At 44.7% G+C, this 22296-nt stretch overlaps 1 protein-coding gene across 2 annotated transcripts in view; it reads left to right on the top strand.

Moving 5' to 3' along the window:
* Nucleotides 1-22296, top strand: part of LOC136617321 (uncharacterized) — a 177770-nt gene that overhangs the window by 130466 nt on the left and 25008 nt on the right. For both annotated transcript variants that reach the window (XM_066594249.1, XM_066594248.1), the window contains exons 2-12: nt 16979-17054; nt 17137-17228; nt 17315-17390; nt 17487-17578; nt 17659-17734; nt 17812-17903; nt 17987-18062; nt 18159-18250; nt 18334-18409; nt 18506-18597; nt 19225-19315. In XM_066594249.1, the coding sequence (XP_066450346.1) occupies nt 16991-17054; nt 17137-17228; nt 17315-17390; nt 17487-17578; nt 17659-17734; nt 17812-17903; nt 17987-18062; nt 18159-18250; nt 18334-18409; nt 18506-18597; nt 19225-19315 (919 nt within the window). In that variant the 5' untranslated portion in view covers nt 16979-16990. The remainder of the gene's footprint in view (nt 1-16978; nt 17055-17136; nt 17229-17314; nt 17391-17486; nt 17579-17658; nt 17735-17811; nt 17904-17986; nt 18063-18158; nt 18251-18333; nt 18410-18505; nt 18598-19224; nt 19316-22296) is intronic.

The following is a 22296-nucleotide window of genomic DNA, read 5'->3' as shown; positions in this document are numbered from 1 at the left end:
GTATATACTGAGGAGAATCTACCTCACCTCTGTGTATATACTGAGGAGAATCTACCTCACCTCTATGTGTATATACTGAGGAGAATCTACCTCCCCTCTATGTGTATATACTAAGGAGAATCTACCTCACCTCTATGTGTATATACTAAGGAGAATCTACCTCACCTCTATGTGTATATACTGAGGAGAATCTACCTCACCTCTATGTGTATATACTGAGAAGAATCTGCCTCACCTCTATGTGTATATACTGAGGAGAATCTACCTCACCTCTATGTGTATATACTGAGGAGAATCTACCTCACCTCTGTGTGTGTATATACTGAGGAGAATCTACCTCACCTCTATGTGTATATACTGAGGAGAATCTACCTCACCACTATGTGTATATACTGAGGAGAATCTACCTCCCCTCTATGTGTATATACTAAGGAGAATCTACCTCCCCTCTATGTGTATATACTGAGGAGAATCTACCTCACCTCTATGTGTGTATACTGAGGAGAATCTACCTCACCTCTGTGTATATACTGAGGAGAATCTACCTCCCCTCTATGTGTATATACTGAGAAGAATCTGCCTCACCTCTATGTGTATATACTGAGGAGAATCTACCTCACCTCTCTGTGTATATACTGAGGGGAATCTACCTCACCTCTATGTGTATATACTGAGGAGAATCTACCTCACCTCTATGTGTATATACTGAGGAGAATCTACCTCACCTCTATGTGTATATACTGAGAAGAATCTGCCTCACCTCTATGTGTATATACTGAGGAGAATCTACCTCACCTCTATGTGTATATACTGAGGAGAATCTACCTCACCTCTGTGTGTGTATATACTGAGGAGAATCTACCTCACCTCTATGTGTATATACTGAGGAGAATCTACCTCACCACTATGTGTATATACTGAGGAGAATCTACCTCACCACTATGTGTATATACTGAGGAGAATCTACCTCACCTCTATGTGTATATACTGAGGAGAATCTACCTCACCTCTATGTGTATATACTGAGGAGAATCTACCTCCCCTCTATGTGTATATACTGAGGAGAATCTACCTCCCCTCTATGTGTATATACTGAGGAGAATCTACCTCACCTCTGTGTGTATATACTGAGGAGAATCTACCTCACCTCTCTGTGTATATACTGAGGAGAATCTACCTCACCTCTCTGTGTATATACTGAGGAGAATCTGCCTCACCTCTGTGTGTATATACTGAGGAGAATCTACCTCACCTCTATGTGTGTATACTGAGGAGAATCTACCTCACCTCTATGTGTATATACTGAGGAGAATCTACCTCACCTCTATGTGTATATACTGAGGAGAATCTACCTCACCTCTGTGTATATACTGAGGAGAATCTACCTCCCCTCTATGTGTATATACTGAGAAGAATCTGCCTCACCTCTCTGTGTATATACTGAGGAGAATCTGCCTCACCTCTCTATGTATATACTGAGGAGAATCTGCCTCACCTCTGTGTGTGTATATACTGAGGAGAATCTACCTCACCTTTATGTGTATATACTGAGGAGAATCTACCTCACCTCTATGTGTATATACTGAGGAGAATCTACCTCACATCTATGTGTATATACTGAGGAGAATCTACCTCACCTCTATGTGTATATACTGAGGAGAATCTACCTCACCTCTATGTGTATATACTGAGGAGAATCTACCTCACCTCTATGCGTATATACTGAGGAGAATCTACCTCACCTCTATGCGTATATACTGAGGAGAATCTACCTCACCTCTATGTGTATATACTGAGGAGAATCTACCTCACCTCTGTGTGTGTATATACTGAGTAGAATCTACCTCACCTCTATGTGTATATACTGAGGAAAATCTACCTCACCTCTGTGTATATACTGAGGAGAATCTACCTCACCTCTATGTCTATATACTGAGGAGAATCTACCTCACCTCCATGTGTATATACTGAGGAGAATCTACCTCCCCTCTATGTGTATATACTGAGGAGAATCTACCTCACCTCTATGTGTATATACTGAGGAGAATCTACCTCCCCTCTATGTGTATATACTGAGGAGAATCTACCTCCCCTCTGTGTGTATATACTGAGGAGAATCTACCTCACTTCCATGTGTATATACTGAGGAGAATGTACCTCACCTCTATGTGTATATACTGAGGAGAATCTATCTCACCTCTATGTGTATATACACTGAGGAGAATCTACCTCACCTCTATGTGTATATACTGAGGGGAATCTACATCACCTCTATGTGTATATACTGAGGAGAATCTACCTCACCTGTATGTGTATATACTGAGGAGAATCTACCTCCCCTCTATGTGTATATACTGAGGAGAATCTACCTCACCTGTATGTGTATATACTGAGGAGAATCTACCTCACCTCTATGTGTATATACTGAGGAGAATCCACCTCACCTCTGGGTGTATATACTGAGGAGAATCTACCTCACCTGTATGTGTATATACTGAGGAGAATCTACCTCACCTCTCTGTGTATATACTGAGGAGAATCTACCTCACCACTATGTGTATATACTGAGGAGAATCTACCTCACCTCTATGTGTATATACTGGGGAGAATCTACCTCCCGTCTATGTGTATATACTGAGGGGAATCTACCTCACCTCTATGTGTATATACTGAGGAGAATCTACCTCACCACTATGTGTATATACTGAGGAGAATCTCCCTCACCTGTATGTGTATATACTGAGGAGAATCTACCTCACCTGTATGTGTATATACTGAGGAGAATCTACCTCACCTCTATGTGTATATACTGAGGAAAATCTACCTCACCTCTATGTGTATATACTGAGGAGAATCCACCTCACCTCTGTGTGTATATACTGAGGAGAATCTACCTCACCTGTATGTGTATATACTGAGGAGAATCTACCTCACCTGTATGTGTATATACTGAGGAGAATCTACCTCACCTTTATGTGTATATACTGAGGAGAATCTACCTCACCTCTATGTGTATATACTGTGGAGAATCTACTTCCCCTCTGTGTGTGTATATACTGAGGAGAATCTACCTCCCCTCTATGTGTATATACTGAGGAGAATCTACCTCCCCTCTATGTGTATATACTGAGGAGAAGCTACCTCACCTCTATGTGTATATACTGAGGAGAAGCTACCTCACCTCTATGTGTATATACTGAGGAGAATCTACCTCACCTCTATGTGTATATACTGAGGAGAATCTACCTCCCCCCTATGTGTATATACTGAGGAGAATCTACCTCCCCCCTATGTGTATATAATGAGGAGAATCTACCTCACCTCTATGTGTATATACTGAGGAGAATCTACCTCCCCTCTTTGTGTATATACTGAGGAGAATCTACCTCCCCTCTATGTGTATATACTGAGGAGAATCTACCTCACCTCTATGTGTATATACTGAGGAGAATCTACCTCCCCCCTTTGTGTATATACTGAGGAGAATCTACCTCCCCCCTATGTGTATATAATGAGGAGAATCTACCTCCCCCCTATGTGTATATACTGAGGAGAATCTACCTCCCCCCTATGTGTATATAATGAGGAGAATCTACCTCACCTCTATGTGTATATACTGAGGAGAATCTACCTCCCCTCTATGTGTATATACTGAGGAGAATCTACCTCCCCTCTATGTGTATATACTGAGGAGAATCTACCTCACCTCTATGTGTATATACTGAGGAGAATCTACCTCCCCTCTATGTGTGTATACAATAATTCACAATTTTTTACACCGCTCTGTGTCTGTTCTATTCGTAATACACCATGCTGAGGGGTAGGGGTAAGCCTAGAGGACGTGGACGGGGGCGAGGACGCGGAGGCCTAAGTCAGGGTGTGGGCACAGGCCGGGTTCCTGGTCCAGGTGTATTGCAGCCGACTGCTGCGGGATTAGGAGAGAGGCAATTTCTGGGGTCCCCAGCTTCATATCACAATTTATAGGTCCACGCGGTAGACCTTTATTAGAAAGTGAGCAGTGTGAGCAGGTCCTGTCGGGGATGGCAGAAAATGCATCCAGCAATGTATCGACCACCCAGAGTTCTGCGCCGTCAACTGCTGCAACTCTGAACCCTCTGGCTGCTGCTCCTCCTTCCTCCCAGCCTCCTCACTCCATTACAATGACACATTCTGAGGAGCAGGCAGACTCCCAGGAACTGTTCTCGGGCCCCTGCCATGAGTGGGAAAAAATGGTTCCAATTTTTCTGGGGTCCATTTGTACTGTTGGTACACTAATTTTTTAGGCCCTCGCCTATACTGTAATCCAAGTAATTTTTCTGGCCTTCGCCTACACTCATGGTACACCAATGTGTCAGGGGTTGGCCTACACTCTTGCTACAGAAATGTAACTCGGGTCTGCCTGCCTATACTTCTGCCACAGTAATGCTACAGGGGTCTGCCTATACTTCTGCAACAGAAATATTACTTCGGTCTGCCTATACTTCGGTTCCTGAAATGATACTGGGTTTTGCCTATAGTTCTACATAAATGGTAATGGGGTCTGCCTATACTGCACCTACAAAAATGGTACTGGGGTTGGTCTATACTTCTGCTACATAAATGTTCCAAGGGTCTGCCTATACTGCTGCTACAGAAATGTTACAGGGGTCTGCGTATAAACAATAAAAACATTGAACAGTATTTAAAAACACACTAACGGAAAAATATAGAAACAATCTTTAAAGATGTACACATGTAAATTTTAAGTGGGTGCCTTCCGGCAAAGGAAAGCAACTGTTAGAATCAAGAACTTTGGATTATTATTACTTTTTTTAACACTGTAGATATGAATGCCCTTCACTAAGAACATAACGGTACAAGTATTTTGGTTTTAGAACGTATAAGGGTTAAAGCAGATGGATTATAAATGGGCGATGGATCAAACATGGCAGCTGGGTTATGGTCATAAGAGGCAGGAGCCTGAAAACTAGGTTGTAAAGCATATAATGGCCAAAGAGGGGCTGTTCCTTGTATGGGGTTTGGCTGGTTAGCTGGGGGCACACTTTGGAAATTATCGTTGTTCTGGATTGCAATCTCCTGCAGGTCATTTGACAGTAAACACAGAAGGTTTATCAGCTCTGGCATACCCACTTCTGCCACCCCAGTGCTCTGCTGCCCTACAGCTGGAAGCCCTTGTTCTGCCATCAGGTTCCCCTCTCTTTGGGCATCTTCTAATATAGATAAGAATATGTCATCGGGAACATCCAGCTCCTTCCCTCTTTGTATCTTGCGGACTTGTCTGGGACAAGGAGACCAACATGGGTGGTTTGGAAGAACTAGGACCAATAACAAATTAGGATGATCATCATCAAGACCTGGCCCCCCTAAGGCCTCATGTCCACGGGGAAAATCAGATCCGCTGCAGATTCTACATGTAGAATCTGCAGCGGGTCCCTCCTGCCCCGCGGACATGAGGGCTGAAAATGCAAATAAATCAGAATAAACTTACCTCCGATCCGCTCCGTTTCTTCTCTTCGCTGCGGCGTCATCTTCTCTCGTCGCGGCCGGATCTTCTTTCTTCGGCCCGCGGATACGCAGGATGACGTGCCCCGCGCATGCGCCGGGCCGAAGCAAAATGATCCGGCCGCGGCTGAGAGCAGATGGCGCCGCGGAGAAGAGAAGAACCGGAGCGGGTGAGTAAAATATGATTTTTGTGTCCCGCGGATCCGGACGGCTTCCATAGGCTTCAATAGAAGCCTGCGGGAGCCGTCCCCGCGGGAGACCCGCATGAAAATGGAGCATGGTCCAGATTTTTTCATGCTCCATTTTTTTTTAAATCACTTTTATTGACGATCCGCGGGTATTTATGTACCCGCGGGTGGTCAATGCATCCCTATGGGGTGCGGATCCGCATGCAGGAAATCCGCTGCGGATCCTAAATCCTATTTTCCCCGTGGACATGAGCCCTATGGGTTGCAGTTTGGAAGGTAATGGTTGGCACGCTGCCAGTGGAATAATGAAGGCTTCCATCTTGTTGGTACTGATAATTACATATTTTAGTGTACAGCTGAGGTAGGAATAGAGCCGACTATAGAGCACAGCATCCCTGGAGGTCTGGGGACAGAGTTACAGCAGACACATATCCTTGGTGGATGCAGGCCAGCTGAGATCCACATACTCCCGGACTGATTCTGGACTGATTGATGAGGCCTTTACTTGTGATCATCTTTGGTAATTCCTGACAAAGATGAGTGGTACAGCCAGAAACTCGCATTGCTAACACTTTGAAATGGTCAACAGAAAACATATGAATGAAGCCTTTCCATATTTCTGATTGAGATGAGGAGGAGTGAAGACTTTTAGTACCTAGAATATCCTTTTCATTGCTATCAAATGCCCCTCTTGTCTCAGATAATACTAGCTTTTCCACATAGCTGTTGTCGCTTCCACTTTTGTTCTGTGGCTTTACTTTTGTCCATTGGCTCTTATTCATATCTGAAGGTTTGATTTTGCCCATGGAGGCGAAATTCAAGGTGGAGGCGCGGAACCGAGCCTGACCCTGGGCCCGCTAACGTGCTACCCACACGACTATAGCGGGTCCTGGTCATGGTGTCTTGGCCTTGTAATGCCACCCCCTCCTCTCGCTTGGGGTCAGGGGATCAGCAATGCGCATCATGTATTTTCTCTCGTGTTACCACAGTTATCGGAGAAACTTGTTTGGGCCAAAGGATAGGAGCGTAACTGCATTAACGTTACAGGGGTCTGCCTATACTTCAGCTGCAGAAATGTTACAGGGGTCTGTCAATACTGCTGCTACATAAATGTTTCTGGGGTCTGCATATACTTCTGCAACTAAAATGTTACTGTGGTCTGTCTATACTGTTACTACTGAAATGCACCTAATACTCGGCTCTGCCTATACTACTGCTACATAAATGTTTCTGGGGTCTGCATATACTTCTGCAACTAAAATGTTACTGGGGTCTGTCTATACTGTTACTACTGAAATGTAACTAATACTGGGCTCTGCCTATACTGCTGCTACGAAAATGTTTCTGGGGTCTGCATATACTTCTGCAACTAAAATGTTACTGGGGTCTGTCTATACTGTTACTACTGAAATGTAACTAATACTGGGCTCTGCCTATACTGCTGCTACGAAAATGTTACTGGGGTCTGTCTATACTGTTACTACTGAAATGTAACTAATACTGGGCTCTGCCTATACTGCTGCTACGGAAATGTTACTGGGGTCTGTCTATACTGTTACTACTGAAATGTTACTAATACTGGGCTCTGCCTATACTGCTGCTGCTGAAATGTTACTGGGCTTTGCCTATACTGCTGCAACTGAAATGTTACTGGGGTCTGTCTATACTGTTACTACTGAAATGTTACTAATACTGGGCTCTGCCTATACTGCTGCTACGGAAATGTTACTGGGGTCTACCTAGACTTCTGCAACATAACTGTTAGTGGGGTCAGCTTATACCTTTGCTACAGGAATATTACAGCGGTCTGTGCATAGTATGGGTGCACTAAGTTTTCCCATCGCAGTGTTCTACGTATCTGGCCCCCCCAAAAAACCCAGACTGACTAGGGCATGGAGTGTGGGCCTAAGCCAACCTGTACTTTATCTCACGTTACCTCAGCTATCGGGGCACTGCAATGGGATTTATTAATGTACCGTCGGTGGCTTCCTGGGACCCACCCATGCTGTGGGTGCACACAGACTTCCCATAGCGCCGTTGTACCTGCCTGGCACTATGAAAAAAAACACAGATTGACTGGGGCATGGAGTGTGGGCCAAAGCCAACCTGTATTTTATCTCATGCTACCGCAGCTATCCGGGGCACTGCATTGGGACAAACAAGAGAAGCTATACAGCGCTAATGAGACGTGCACAGCTACGCTAGCATTGGAGTCCGCTGTAGGCCCGCGATTGCTGAGGGTTTGTGCAGAGGCCTATGTCCTGGATGCAGTGAAAGTCCGCTTTCTGCCTACGATTGCTGAAGCTGTTGGCCGAGGCCTATGTCCCGGGGGAACTGCAACTGCGCGAGGCTGGTGCTGTGCAACTTTTTCCTGGCTAATCCTGTCAGTGTAGCAGGGAAATGAAAGCTTACTGATTTAATGAGCCTGTCGCAGATGAACTAGCATCGAAGTCCGCTTCATGCCCGCCTTTGCTGAGGGTGTGGGCTGAGGCCTATGTCCCGGGGGAAGTGCAACTACGACAGGTTGGGGCTGTGGAGCTTTTTCCTGCTAATCCAGTCATTGGAGCGGTGGAAGGAAAGCTAACTGATTTAATGAGCCCGTCGCAGATGAACTAGCATCGAAGTCCGCTTCATGCCTACGATTGCTGAAGCTGTAGGCTGAGGCCTATGTCGTCGGTGCGGTGCAAGTCTGCCATGTTTGGCCACTCAGATTTATTTATTGTTCATGTCTTGGGTTGCCTAGGACCCACCTATGCTGTTGGTGCCCACTTAGTTCCCATCGCGGTATTTGACCTGTCTGGCACAAAGACACTGACTGACTTGGGTAGGGGGCAGAGTACAGATGGCTTTCCCCTTGCGGTGTCGATTGAGCTATGCAACACCTGGACAGAATGAATACTGTGTGGGCACATGGATTCCCCATTGCTATGTAACTCATGCCCACGTTTGCAGCTCCTGACGGAGGTGGCTCAGGATTGGAATGAAGATCGAACGTCAATTTCTCATTGATTCTCTACAGCATTGTGGACTATCGCCCCGCCCCTTTTAAGGAGGGTCGCTGCCTGGCCCTGCCAACCCTCTGCAGTGTGTGCCTCCGGTTCCTCCTCATGGCAGACGTACTTATAAATAGACATGAGGGTGGTGTAGCTATGAGGCCAGCGTGTGGCATGAGGGCAGCTGAAGGCTGCGCAGGGACACTTTGGTGTATGCTGTGGACACTGGGTCGTGCGGGGGGGTTGGGCAGCATGTAACCCAGGAGAAGTGGCAGCGGAGTGTCATGCAGGCAGTGATTGTGCTTTGTTGGAGGTAGTGTGGTGCTTAGCTAAGGTGTGCCTTGCTAATGAGGGTTTGTCCAAAGTAAAAATTGTTGGGAGGGGGGGGGCACTCTTGTCGCTATTGTGGCTTAATAGTGGGACCTGGGAACTTGAGATGCAGCCCAACATGTAGTCCCTCGCCTGCCCTATCCGTTTCTGTGTCATTTCTTTCACTTTCTTGGGTTTTCCAGATTTTCACAAATGCAAACCTTAGCGAGCATCGGCGATATACAAAAATGCTCGGGTCGCCCATTGACTTCAATGGGGTTCGTTACTCGAAACGAACCCTCGAGCATCGCGATAATTTCGTCCCGAGTAACGAGCACCCGAGCATTTCGGTGCTCGCTCATCTCTAGTATATACTGAAGAGCATTTACCTCACTTCTATTTGTATAAACTGAGCAGAATCTACCTCACCTCCATGTGTATATACTGAGGAGAATCTACCTCACCTCTGTGTGTATATACTGAGGAGAATCTACCTCACCTCTATGTCTATATACTGAGGAGAATCTACCTCACCTCTATGTGTATATACTGAGGAGAATCTACCTCCCCTCTGTGTGTATATACTGAGGAGAATCTACCTCACCTCTATGTCTATATACTGAGGAGAATCTACCTCACCTCCATGTTTATATACTGAGGAGAATGTACCTCCCCTCTATGTGTATATACTGAGGAGAATCTACCTCACCTCCATGTGTATATACTGAGGAGAATCTACCTCACCTCCATGTTTATATACTGAGGAGAATGTACCTCACCTCTCTGTGTATATACTGAGGAGAATCTACCTCCCCTCTATGTGTATATACTGAGGAGAATCTACCTCCCCTCTATGTGTATATACTGAGGAGAATCTACCTCCTCTCTATGTGTATATACTGAGGAGAATCTACCTCCTCTCTATGTGTATATACTGAGGAGAATCTACCTCACCTCTGTGTATATACTGAGGAGAATCTACCTCACCTCTATGTGTATATACTGAGGAGAATCTACCTCCCCTCCATGTGTATATACTGAGGAGAATCTACCTCCCCTCTATGTGTATATACTGAGGAGAATCTACCTCACCTCTATGTGTATATACTGAGGAGAATCTACCTCCCCTCTGTGTGTATATACTGAGGAGAATTTTTCTCGCCTCTATTTTTATATACTGAGGAGAATCTACCCCACCTATATGTGTATATACTGAGGAGAATCTACATAACCTCTGTGTGTATATACTGAGGAGAATCTACATCACCTCTATGTGTATATACTGAGGAAAATCTACCTTATCTCTATGTGTATATACTGAGGAGAATCTACCTCCCCTCTATGTGTATATACTGAGGAGAATCTACCTCCCCTCTATGTGTATATACTGAGGAGAATCTACCTCACCTCTATGTGTATATACTGAGTAGAATCTACCTCACCTCTATGTGTATATACTGAGGAGAATCTACCTCACCTTTATGTGTATATACTGAGGAGAATCTACCTCCCCTCTGTGTGTATATACTGAGGAGAATCTACCTCCCCACTATGTGTATATACTGAGGAGAATCTACCTTACCTCTATGTGTATATACTGAGGAGAACCTACCTCCCCTCCATGTGTATATACTGAGGAGAATCTACCTTATCTCTATGTGTATATACTGAGGAGAATCTACCTCCCCTCTATGTGTATATACTGAGGAGAATCTACCTTATCTCTATGTGTATATACTGAGGAGAATCTACCTCCCCTCTATGTGTATATACTGAGGAGAATCTACCTTCCCTCTATGTGTATATACTGAGGAGAATCTACCTCCCCTCTATGTGTATATACTGAGGATAATCTACCTCCCCTCTATGTGTATATACTGAGGAGAATCTACCTCCCCTCTATGTGTATATACTGAGGAGAATCTACCTCCCCTCTATGTGTATATACTGAGGAGAATCTACCTCCTCTCTATGTGTATATACTGAGGAGAATCTACCTCCCCTCTATGTGTATATACTGAGGAGAATCTACCTCCCCTCTATGTGTATATACTGAGGAGAATCTACCTCCCCTCTGTGTGTATAGACTGAGGATAATCTACCTCACCTCTATGTGTATATACTGAGGAGAATGTACCTCACCTCTATGTGTGTATATACTGAGGAGAATCTACCTCCCCTCTGTGTGTATATACTGAGGAGAATCTACATAACCTCTGTGTGTATATAATGAGGAGAATCTACCTCACCTCTGTGTGTATTTACTGAGGAGAAACTACATAACCTCTGTGTGTATATACTGTGGGGAATCTATCTCACCTCTATGTGTATATACTGAGGAGAATCTACCTCCTCTCTATGTGTATATACTGAGGAGAATCTACCTCACCTCTATGTGTATATACTGAGGAGAATCTACCTCACCTCTATGTGTATATACTGAGGAGTATCTACCTCCCCTCGGTGTGTATATACTGAGGAGAATCTACCTACCCTCTATGTGTATATACTGAGGAGAATCTACCTCCCCTCTATGTGTATATACTGAGGAGAATCTACCTCCCCTCTATGTGTATATACTGAATAGAATCTACCTCAGCTCTATGTGTATATACTGAGGAGAATCTACCTCACCTCTATGTGTATATACTGAGGAGAATCTACCTCCCCTCTATGTGTATATACTGAGGAGAATCTACCTCACCTCTATGTGTATATACTGAATAGAATCTACCTCACCTCTGTGTGTATATAATGAGGAGAATCTACCTCACCTCTGTGTGTATATACTGAGGAGAATCTACCTCACCTCTGTGTGTATATAATGAGGAGAATCTACCTCACCTCTGTGTGTGTGTATATACTGAGGAGAATCTACCTCACCTCTGTGTGTATATAATGAGGAGAATCTACCTCCCCTCTAAGTGTATATACTGAGGAGAATCTACCTCCCCTCCATGTATATATACTGAGGAGAATCTACCTCACCTCTGTGTGTATATACTGAGGAGAATCTACCTCCCCTCTATGTGTATATACTGAGGAGAATCTACCTCCCCTCCATGTATATATACTGAGGAGAATCTACCTCACCTCTGTGTGTATATACTGAGGAGAATCTACCTCACCTCTATGTGTATATACTGAGGAGAATCTACCTCACCTCTGTGTGTATATACTAAGGAGAATCTACCTCCCCTCTATGTGTATATACTGAGGAGAATCTACCTCCCCTCTATGTGTATATACTGAATAGAATCTACCTCAGCTCTATGTGTATATACTGAGGAGAATCTACCTCACCTCTATGTGTATATACTGAGGAGAATCTACCTCCCCTCTATGTGTATATACTGAGGAGAATCTACCTCACCTCTATGTGTATATACTGAATAGAATCTACCTCACCTCTGTGTGTATATAATGAGGAGAATCTACCTCACCTCTGTGTGTATATACTGAGGAGAATCTACCTCACCTCTGTGTGTATATAATGAGGAGAATCTACCTCACCTCTATGTGTATATACTGAGGAGAATCTACCTCCCCTCTGTATATATACTGAGGATAATCTACCTCACCTCTGTGTGTATATACTGAATAGAATCTACCTCACCTCTGTGTGTATATACTGAGGAGAATCTACCTCACCTCTGTGTGTATATACTAAGGAGAATCTACCTCCCCTCTATGTGTATATACTGAGGAGAATCTACCTCCCCTCTATGTGTATATACTGAGGAGAATCTACCTCACCTCTATGTGTATATACTGAGGAGAATCTACCTCCCCTCTATGTGTATATACTGAGGAGAATCTACCTCCCCTCTATGTGTATATACTGAGGAGAATCTACCTCACCTCTATGTGTATATACTGAATAGAATCTACCTCACCTCTATGTGTATATACTGAGGAGAATCTACCTCACCTCTATGTGTATATACTGAGGAGAATCTACCTCACCTCTGTGTGTGTGTATATACTGAGGAGAATCTACCTCACCTCTGTGTGTATATAATGAGGAGAATCTACCTCCCCTCTATGTGTATATACTGAGGAGAATCTACCTCCCCTCCATGTATATATACTGAGGAGAATCTACCTCACCTCTGTGTGTATATACTGAGGAGAATCTACCTCCCCTCTATGTGTATATACTGAGGAGAATCTACCTCACCTGTATGTGTATATACTGAGGAGAATCTACCTCACCTCTATGTGTATATACTGAATAGAATCTACCTCACCTCTGTGTGTATATAATGAGGAGAATCTACCTCACCTCTGTGTGTATATAATGAGGAGAATCTACCTCACCTCTGTGTGTATATAATGAGGAGAATCTACCTCACCTCTGTGTGTATATAATGAGGAGAATCTACCTCACCTCTGTGTGTATATACTGAGGAGAATCTACCTCCCCTCTGTGTGTATATACTGAGGAGAATCTACCTCACCTCTGTGTGTGTGTATATACTGAGGAGAATCTACCTCACCTCTATGTGTATATACTGAATAGAATCTACCTCACCTCTGTGTGTATATAATGAGGAGAATCTACCTCCCCTCTATGTGTATATACTGAGGAGAATCTACCTCCCCTCCATGTATATATACTGAGGAGAATCTACCTCACCTCTGTGTGTATATACTGAGGAGAATCTACCTCACCTCTATGTGTATATACTGAGGAGAATCTACCTCAACTATGTGTATATATACTGAGGAGAATCTACCTCCCCTTTATGTATATATACTGAGGAGAATCTACCTCCCCTCTATGTGTATATACTGAGGAGAATCTACCTCACTTGTATGTGTATATACTGAGGAGAATCTACCTCCCCTCTATGTGTATATACTGAGGAGAATCTACCTCCTCTCTATGTGTATATACTGAGGAGAATCTACCTCCCCTCTATGTGTATATACTGAGGAGAATCTACCTCCCCTCTATGTGTATATACTGAGGAGAATCTACCTCCCCTCTGTGCGTATAGACTGAGGATAATCTACCTCACCTCTATGTGTATATACTGAGGAGAATGTACCTCACCTCTATGTGTGTATATACTGAGGAGAATCTACCTCCCCTCTGTGTGTATATACTGAGGAGAATCTACATAACCTCTGTGTGTATATAATGAGGAGAATCTACCTCACCTCTGTGTGTATTTACTGAGGAGAAACTACATAACCTCTGTGTGTATATACTGTGGGGAATCTATCTCACCTCTATGTGTATATACTGAGGAGAATCTACCTCCTCTCTATGTGTATATACTGAGGAGAATCTACCTCACCTCTATGTGTATATACTGAGGAGAATCTACCTCACCTCTATGTGTATATACTGAGGAGTATCTACCTCCCCTCGGTGTGTATATACTGAGGAGAATCTACCTCCCCTCTATGTGTATATACTGAGGAGAATCTACCTCCCCTCTATGTGTATATACTGAGGAGAATCTACCTCCCCTCTATGTGTATATACTGAATAGAATCTACCTCAGCTCTATGTGTATATACTGAGGAGAATCTACCTCACCTCTATGTGTATATACTGAGGAGAATCTACCTCCCCTCTATGTGTATATACTGAGGAGAATCTACCTCACCTCTATGTGTATATACTGAATAGAATCTACCTCACCTCTGTGTGTATATAATGAGGAGAATCTACCTCACCTCTGTGTGTATATACTGAGGAGAATCTACCTCACCTCTGTGTGTATATACTGAGGAGAATCTACCTCACCTCTGTGTGTGTGTATATACTGAGGAGAATCTACCTCACCTCTGTGTGTATATAATGAGGAGAATCTACCTCCCCTCTAAGTGTATATACTGAGGAGAATCTACCTCCCCTCCATGTATATATACTGAGGAGAATCTACCTCACCTCTGTGTGTATATACTGAGGAGAATCTACCTCCCCTCTATGTGTATATACTGAGGAGAATCTACCTCCCCTCCATGTATATATACTGAGGAGAATCTACCTCACCTCTGTGTGTATATACTGAGGAGAATCTACCTCACCTCTATGTGTATATACTGAGGAGAATCTACCTCACCTCTGTGTGTATATACTAAGGAGAATCTACCTCCCCTCTATGTGTATATACTGAGGAGAATCTACCTCCCCTCTATGTGTATATACTGAATAGAATCTACCTCAGCTCTATGTGTATATACTGAGGAGAATCTACCTCACCTCTATGTGTATATACTGAGGAGAATCTACCTCCCCTCTATGTGTATATACTGAGGAGAATCTACCTCACCTCTATGTGTATATACTGAATAGAATCTACCTCACCTCTGTGTGTATATAATGAGGAGAATCTACCTCACCTCTGTGTGTATATACTGAGGAGAATCTACCTCACCTCTGTGTGTATATAATGAGGAGAATCTACCTCACCTCTATGTGTATATACTGAGGAGAATCTACCTCCCCTCTGTATATATACTGAGGATAATCTACCTCACCTCTGTGTGTATATACTGAATAGAATCTACCTCACCTCTGTGTGTATATACTGAGGAGAATCTACCTCACCTCTGTGTGTATATACTAAGGAGAATCTACCTCCCCTCTATGTGTATATACTGAGGAGAATCTACCTCCCCTCTATGTGTATATACTGAGGAGAATCTACCTCACCTCTATGTGTATATACTGAGGAGAATCTACCTCCCCTCTATGTGTATATACTGAGGAGAATCTACCTCCCCTCTATGTGTATATACTGAGGAGAATCTACCTCACCTCTATGTGTATATACTGAATAGAATCTACCTCACCTCTATGTGTATATACTGAGGAGAATCTACCTCACCTCTATGTGTATATACTGAGGAGAATCTACCTCACCTCTGTGTGTGTGTATATACTGAGGAGAATCTACCTCACCTCTGTGTGTATATAATGAGGAGAATCTACCTCCCCTCTATGTGTATATACTGAGGAGAATCTACCTCCCCTCCATGTATATATACTGAGGAGAATCTACCTCACCTCTGTGTGTATATACTGAGGAGAATCTACCTCCCCTCTATGTGTATATACTGAGGAGAATCTACCTCACCTGTATGTGTATATACTGAGGAGAATCTACCTCACCTCTATGTGTATATACTGAATAGAATCTACCTCACCTCTGTGTGTATATAATGAGGAGAATCTACCTCACCTCTGTGTGTATATAATGAGGAGAATCTACCTCACCTCTGTGTGTATATAATGAGGAGAATCTACCTCACCTCTGTGTGTATATAATGAGGAGAATCTACCTCACCTCTGTGTGTATATACTGAGGAGAATCTACCTCCCCTCTGTGTGTATATACTGAGGAGAATCTACCTCACCTCTGTGTGTGTGTATATACTGAGGAGAATCTACCTCACCTCTATGTGTATATACTGAATAGAATCTACCTCACCTCTCTGTGTATATAATGAGGAGAATCTACCTCCCCTCTATGTGTATATACTGAGGAGAATCTACCTCCCCTCCATGTATATATACTGAGGAGAATCTACCTCACCTCTGTGTGTATATACTGAGGAGAATCTACCTCATCTCTATGTGTATATACTGAGGAGAATCTACCTCAACTATGTGTATATATACTGAGGAGAATCTACCTCCCCTTTATGTATATATACTGAGGAGAATCTACCTCCCCTCTATGTGTATATACTGAGGAGAATCTACCTCACCTGTATGTGTATATACTGAGGAGAATCTACCTCCCCTCTATGTGTATATACTGAGGAGAATCTACCTCACCTCTGTGTGTATATGTATTCTATTTCTTAATTCTTCTGAAATAACTATGTCTTTAGAAAGTTTTGCGTGCGAACAACAGGTGAACAGCTGCTCCAAATAAACCCACACAAAGTCTGGTATATCAGCTAGTCTGACCATAAACTGATGCAATCAGATAACATTTTGCATTCTTCTTCTCTGTTTAGGGTGATAATCTGATGGACATTAAGGTTGAGGTTATAGATGAAGCAGAAGAGCCGGATATAAGGGCTGATCAGCAGTGTAAGAAGGGGAAACTGTCATTTGGGGGTGACCTAGATGCTTCCATCATTTTCTTATCACATGTAGATAATCTATTCCACAGATGGAGTCGGGAGTAGAAACCAACCAGAGACATGTCAGTGTCCAACGTATTCCCAGAGCCGTCCAGAGGAAGATGTCCCGGAGAACCGGCAGGTAGATGGCTCTGACGTTTCACTAGGATAATTTGACCATAAAGTGATAGAACCAAAGAGCATTTTAGATTATTCTTCTCTGTGTAGGGTGATAATCTGATGGAGATTAAGGTTGAGGTTAAAGATGAAGAAGAAGAGCTGGATATAAAGGCTGATCAGCAGTGTAAGAAGGGGAGACTGTCATTGGGGTCACCTAGATACGCCCATCATCTGTTCATCACATGGAGATAATCTATTCCATCACTGTGTGTCTCCACAGATGGAGCTGGGAGGAGAAACCCCCCAGAGAGATGTCCCCATCCTCTGTATACCCAGGACAGTCCAGAGGAAGATGTCCCGGAGAACCAGCAGGTAGATGGTGCTGAGGACCCACCAGGATCTGACCATAAAGTGATGGAACTAAATAGCATTTTACATTCTTCTCTGTTTAGAGGGAAAATATGATGGACATTAAGGTTGAGGTCAAAGATGAAGCAGAAGAGTCGGATATAAGGGCTGATCAGCAGTGTAAGGAGGGGAGACTGGCATTGGGGTCACCTAGATACATCCATCATCATCTATTCCATCACTGTGTGTCTCCACAGATGGAGCCGGGAGGAGAAACCTCCCAGAAAGATGTCCCTGTTCTCCGTATTCCCAGGACCGTCCAGAGGAAGATGTCCCGGAGAACCAGCAGGTAGATGGCACTGAGGTCTCACCAGGATCTGACCATAAAGTGATGGAACCAAAGAGCATTTTACATTCTTCTTCTCTGTTTAGGGTGATAATCTGATGGACATTAAGGTTGAGGTTATAGATGAAGCAGAAGAGCCGGATATAAGGGCTGATCAGCAGTGTAAGGAGGGGAGGCTGTCATTGGGGTCACCTAGATACTCCCATCATCTGTTCATCATATGGAGATAATCTATTCCATCACTGTGTATCTCCACAGATGGAGCCAGGATGGGAAACCCACCGGAGAAATGTCCCCGTCCTCCGTATTCCCCGGACCGTCCAGAGGAAGATGTCCCGGAGAACCAGCAGGTAGATGGCACTGAGGACTCACCAGGATCTGACCATAAAGGGATGGAACTAAATAGCATTTTACATTCTTCTTCTCTGTTTAGGGGGAAAATCTGATGGACATTAAGGTTGAGGTTAAAGATGAAGAAGAAGAGCCGGATATAAGGGCTGATCAGCAGTGTAAGGAGGGGAGACTGTCATTGGGGTCACCTAGATATTCCCATCATCTGTTCATCACATGTCGATAACCTATTCCATCACTGTGTGTGTCCACAGATGGAGCCGGGAGAAGAAACCCACCAGAGAGATGTCTCCGCCCTCCGTATTCCCCAGACCATACAGAGGAAGATGTGTTGGCGAACCAGCAGGTAGATGGTGCTGCGCGCTGTAGTACATCTATATAGGGTATGAATCTCTCTGGTTCTGCTCTATATAGGGGTGGAGCTCTGTGGTCCTGCTGTATACAGAGGGTGGAGCTGTCTCATCCTGCTCTATACAGAGGGTGGAGCTGTCTCGTCCTGCTCTATATACAGGGTGGAGCTCTCTGGTTCTTCTTTATATACGGTGTGCAGCTCTCTGGCTCTACTTAATTTAGGGTGTGAAGCTTTCTGCCTCTGCTCTATATAGGGGGTGGAGCTTGTTGTCCCTGTTCTATATAGAGGGTAGAGCTTTCTGTCTCTGCTTTATGCAGGGGGTGGAGCTTACTGCCTCTGCTTCATATAGGGGGTGGAGCTCTCTGGTCCTGCTTTATATAGTGAGTGAAGTTATTCTCCTGCTCTATCTCAGGGTCAGAGCTCTTTCCTCTATAAAGGGGGTGGAGCTCTGGTTCTGTTCTATATAGGGGGTGGAGCTCTGGTCCTGCTCTATATAGGGGGTGGAGCTCTCTCTATATAGGGGGTGGAGCTCTCTCCTCCTGCAGACATAGATTTCGGCGGTCGGTTAGATTTCCCTCCGCTCCGCCATATTGTACTGAATTATCCCATATGACACATCAGGGTGAAGATGATATTAAAGTGGAGGTAGAAGAAGAGAGGATGAGGGGCGATCACCCGTGGAAGAGTGAAGTGGAGGAGGACGTTCCCGCAGGTAGGTGATGATGAGATTGGGTGTCCTTAAAAGGGTTTTCCCGCTTTGTTCTTCCTGGTCGCTGCTGACCAGGACACGAGACTGCTGCAACCAATCACTGGCTAGAAAAAGTTCCTACTGTGGCCGTCGATTGGTTGTGTATGCCATATATACGCTGAGGGATAGCCCAGCATGGATCTACTAATTCCCTTGTATGCATGGTAGTTGTAGTGGGTCATGCTTGACCGGCGTTGCGGGCATGGATGCCTGCCATTGATGCATATTGAGAGGCTTGGCATACATGATCGTCATTGTAAAACTGCGAAAGATTGGCTGATGGCCCAATGGCGCTCCGTGCTTTTTTGCGCATGCACAGTGGATGGGAGCAGTTACACTTGTAATAGGGAGTTCCCTTACTTCTGGGCATGCGTGGATGAGCGCACTGGACGCCGAGGCGGAGACGTACGGGATGGTGACCGGCATACCATATCGGAGGAGGAATCGATGATATACACAGGTGTTTGTTTAGTTTAATGTATGTCTCGTGTTGTGATTGGTGCACCTGATTATTAATGGTGTCTTTGTAAATCCTTATTGAGCTACAGATTGGTAGTCGAAACGTCGCTTGCCTTAGGAAAGTGAGGAATAAAAGTCCCATTCGTGGGAGGTTTCGATCTGCTGGCACCATATTTTGCTGTTCTGCATCTCTCTTCTTTGTACAGTCATATTCTGGACTGGGATCCTGTCCATCACGGGGCGAGCATCGTATACCATACTTACCTGCCTGGAGATTAAAGAAGGTGTGCTGCTGTACAAATACTCTTTCATGGCTGCTGCAGTCACATGACCTGGTCACCGGCCACAGCAGGGACTTCTTCTAGCCAGTGATTGGCTGCTGCAGTCACATGACCTGGTCACCGGCCACAGCAGGGACTTCTTCTAGTCAGTGATTGGCTGCTGCAAGCCCTTATAACATTCAGTCCCTCCTCGGAGCGCCGTTGTTTCTGTGATCCCTATGGTGCAGTAAAGTGCGCTGCTCTTTATTCTGCGGTCGCTGTGATTACGGTGATAACAGGTTTATAACGTTTTGTTTGGCCTCTTAGTAAAAATACCTTATTTCAAACCCAACCTGCTTTCCAGGGTTCTGAGCCCGAGACTTTTATATCTCCGAGGGCTCCTTGTGTTTGTGGAGCAGCCGGTAGTACTTACCAGCACTATTCGGGGTAGGTACATTGTTTATGGAGTCGGGGTTGTCACAGATGACGGGGTTTGTGGGTCCGACAGTCACCTACCTGTGATGTACCCAGGGACCGGCCAGAGGGTCGACTTACCTCCAGCCCCCCACCTCCTTCATGCCCCTCTCTGCCACCACTGACCGTTTCTGACAGGTAGGTCAGCCACCTCTGTCTCCACCAGCCGACACGACTAACACACTTCAGGGTTATGCATCGCTTAAAGCATCCAAGGACGACTAATAAAGCTTTATTCTAAGAACGGTCCGCAGAGCTTAGATACAAATATACCAACGGAGATATTTACAGAAGGGGAGGAGCTACAAATACAGAAACATCGAAAATAATAGGAAATCCCAGTCTATGAAGGCGCTCCAATCGTCTGGTGCCTGGATGGGGGGACAGGCTGGTATTAGATGCCCCTCCTGGCTCCGACCATTTGGGGAGGGGATTCCCCTTAGTTCTAGAGTATCTTTGAGTCACCCCTGTGCCGTCCTTCCTTTAGACATCACTGATGGGAGGGCTGAGTGATGAAAACCCAATGTAGCATTTGGCCATATTCCCCTGGAGGCCCTACAGTAGGGGAGCTATGGCCGCCATGTGTCATGTAGTCACCTACATACCAGACATGTCATGCTACAGGTGATTAGCTTCATGGTTCTGTGGACATCGGGGGGAATGAACTGCGTCCGCGGGACCCTCACAGGTCCAAGAATATAACCGCTGTTGGGCTGGGACCTTCAGATGACCCATAGTCCTGCCATTAATAACAGTATGACCCCACAGGTCTGATCAGTTATCACCACAGCGAAGGGCTTCCTTGCTGGTCCCAAGAAGAGGACATCAAAGACCCCTCCGGTGCAGAACTGCAGGAAGTACACTGAACCATCTGCTAGATCCACTCAGCTTTCCCCAGACCAGAAAGGGTCAGATTAACATGGAGAGATGGGTGACGGTGACCAGCACCATTTTATTACCAGGGGGACAAAAACCTGCTCTTCTGGCGTCCAGGCTTCAGTCTTTTGATTTGTTCACCATGGAGTCAGGAAGGAATTTTTTCCTCCAAATGAGCTTTTTTTTTGTCTTCCTCTGGGGGGGGGGGGGGGGGGGGGTAGAAACAGGTTGAACCAGATGGACAGTGTCTTCATTCAGCCTAACATACTATGTGGAATAATTAGTGCAGTATGTTAATAGCCTGGACCATTAAGAACATGGGGATCCTAAGTTCTTGCCTGTTTTCATTGTTTTTATTTATATGGGAAAAGGGATTTTTTAACTTTATATATTTTTTACTGTTTTAGAAGGTTTATTTAACCTCTTTCTGCATTTTTTCAGTCTCCATAGGGAACTTGTGATTACTTGATAGTATATGTTATACAGTCATTTTGAATGCTGCCTTTTACGCACTGCCACAGAAAGACTTCACCCAGTTAAATCCAATGTCCCGCCCGCCCGCCCGCCCCTGCCGCCCGCCCGCCCCCGCCGCCCGCCGGCTCTTATTGATTTTCAGTGGGAAAGCGTGTTGCAGATTCCTTGAAATTACTCAACAAAAATAAACTGTCATGATGAGTTTTTTTTGCATTTTTTTGTGAATTAGCCCTTTCTATGCAATGTCGAATGAGGTCCGACACTGAAGATTTCCCTGCATAGCTGCGAAGTCAAACGAGGCCGACACATTTCCAACAGTATGCAGGACAGCTCTCCGATGTCAGAGGCTGTTCACCATATGTATGTCACAGTATGCAGGACAGCGCTCCGATGTCAGAGGCT

Source organism: Eleutherodactylus coqui, chromosome 1 (genome assembly GCF_035609145.1).
Source record: "Eleutherodactylus coqui strain aEleCoq1 chromosome 1, aEleCoq1.hap1, whole genome shotgun sequence".
Lineage (NCBI taxonomy): Eukaryota > Metazoa > Chordata > Amphibia > Anura > Eleutherodactylidae > Eleutherodactylus > Eleutherodactylus coqui.
Note: the sequence above shows the minus strand (reverse complement) of the source record. Positions and strands in the feature narration are given on the sequence as shown.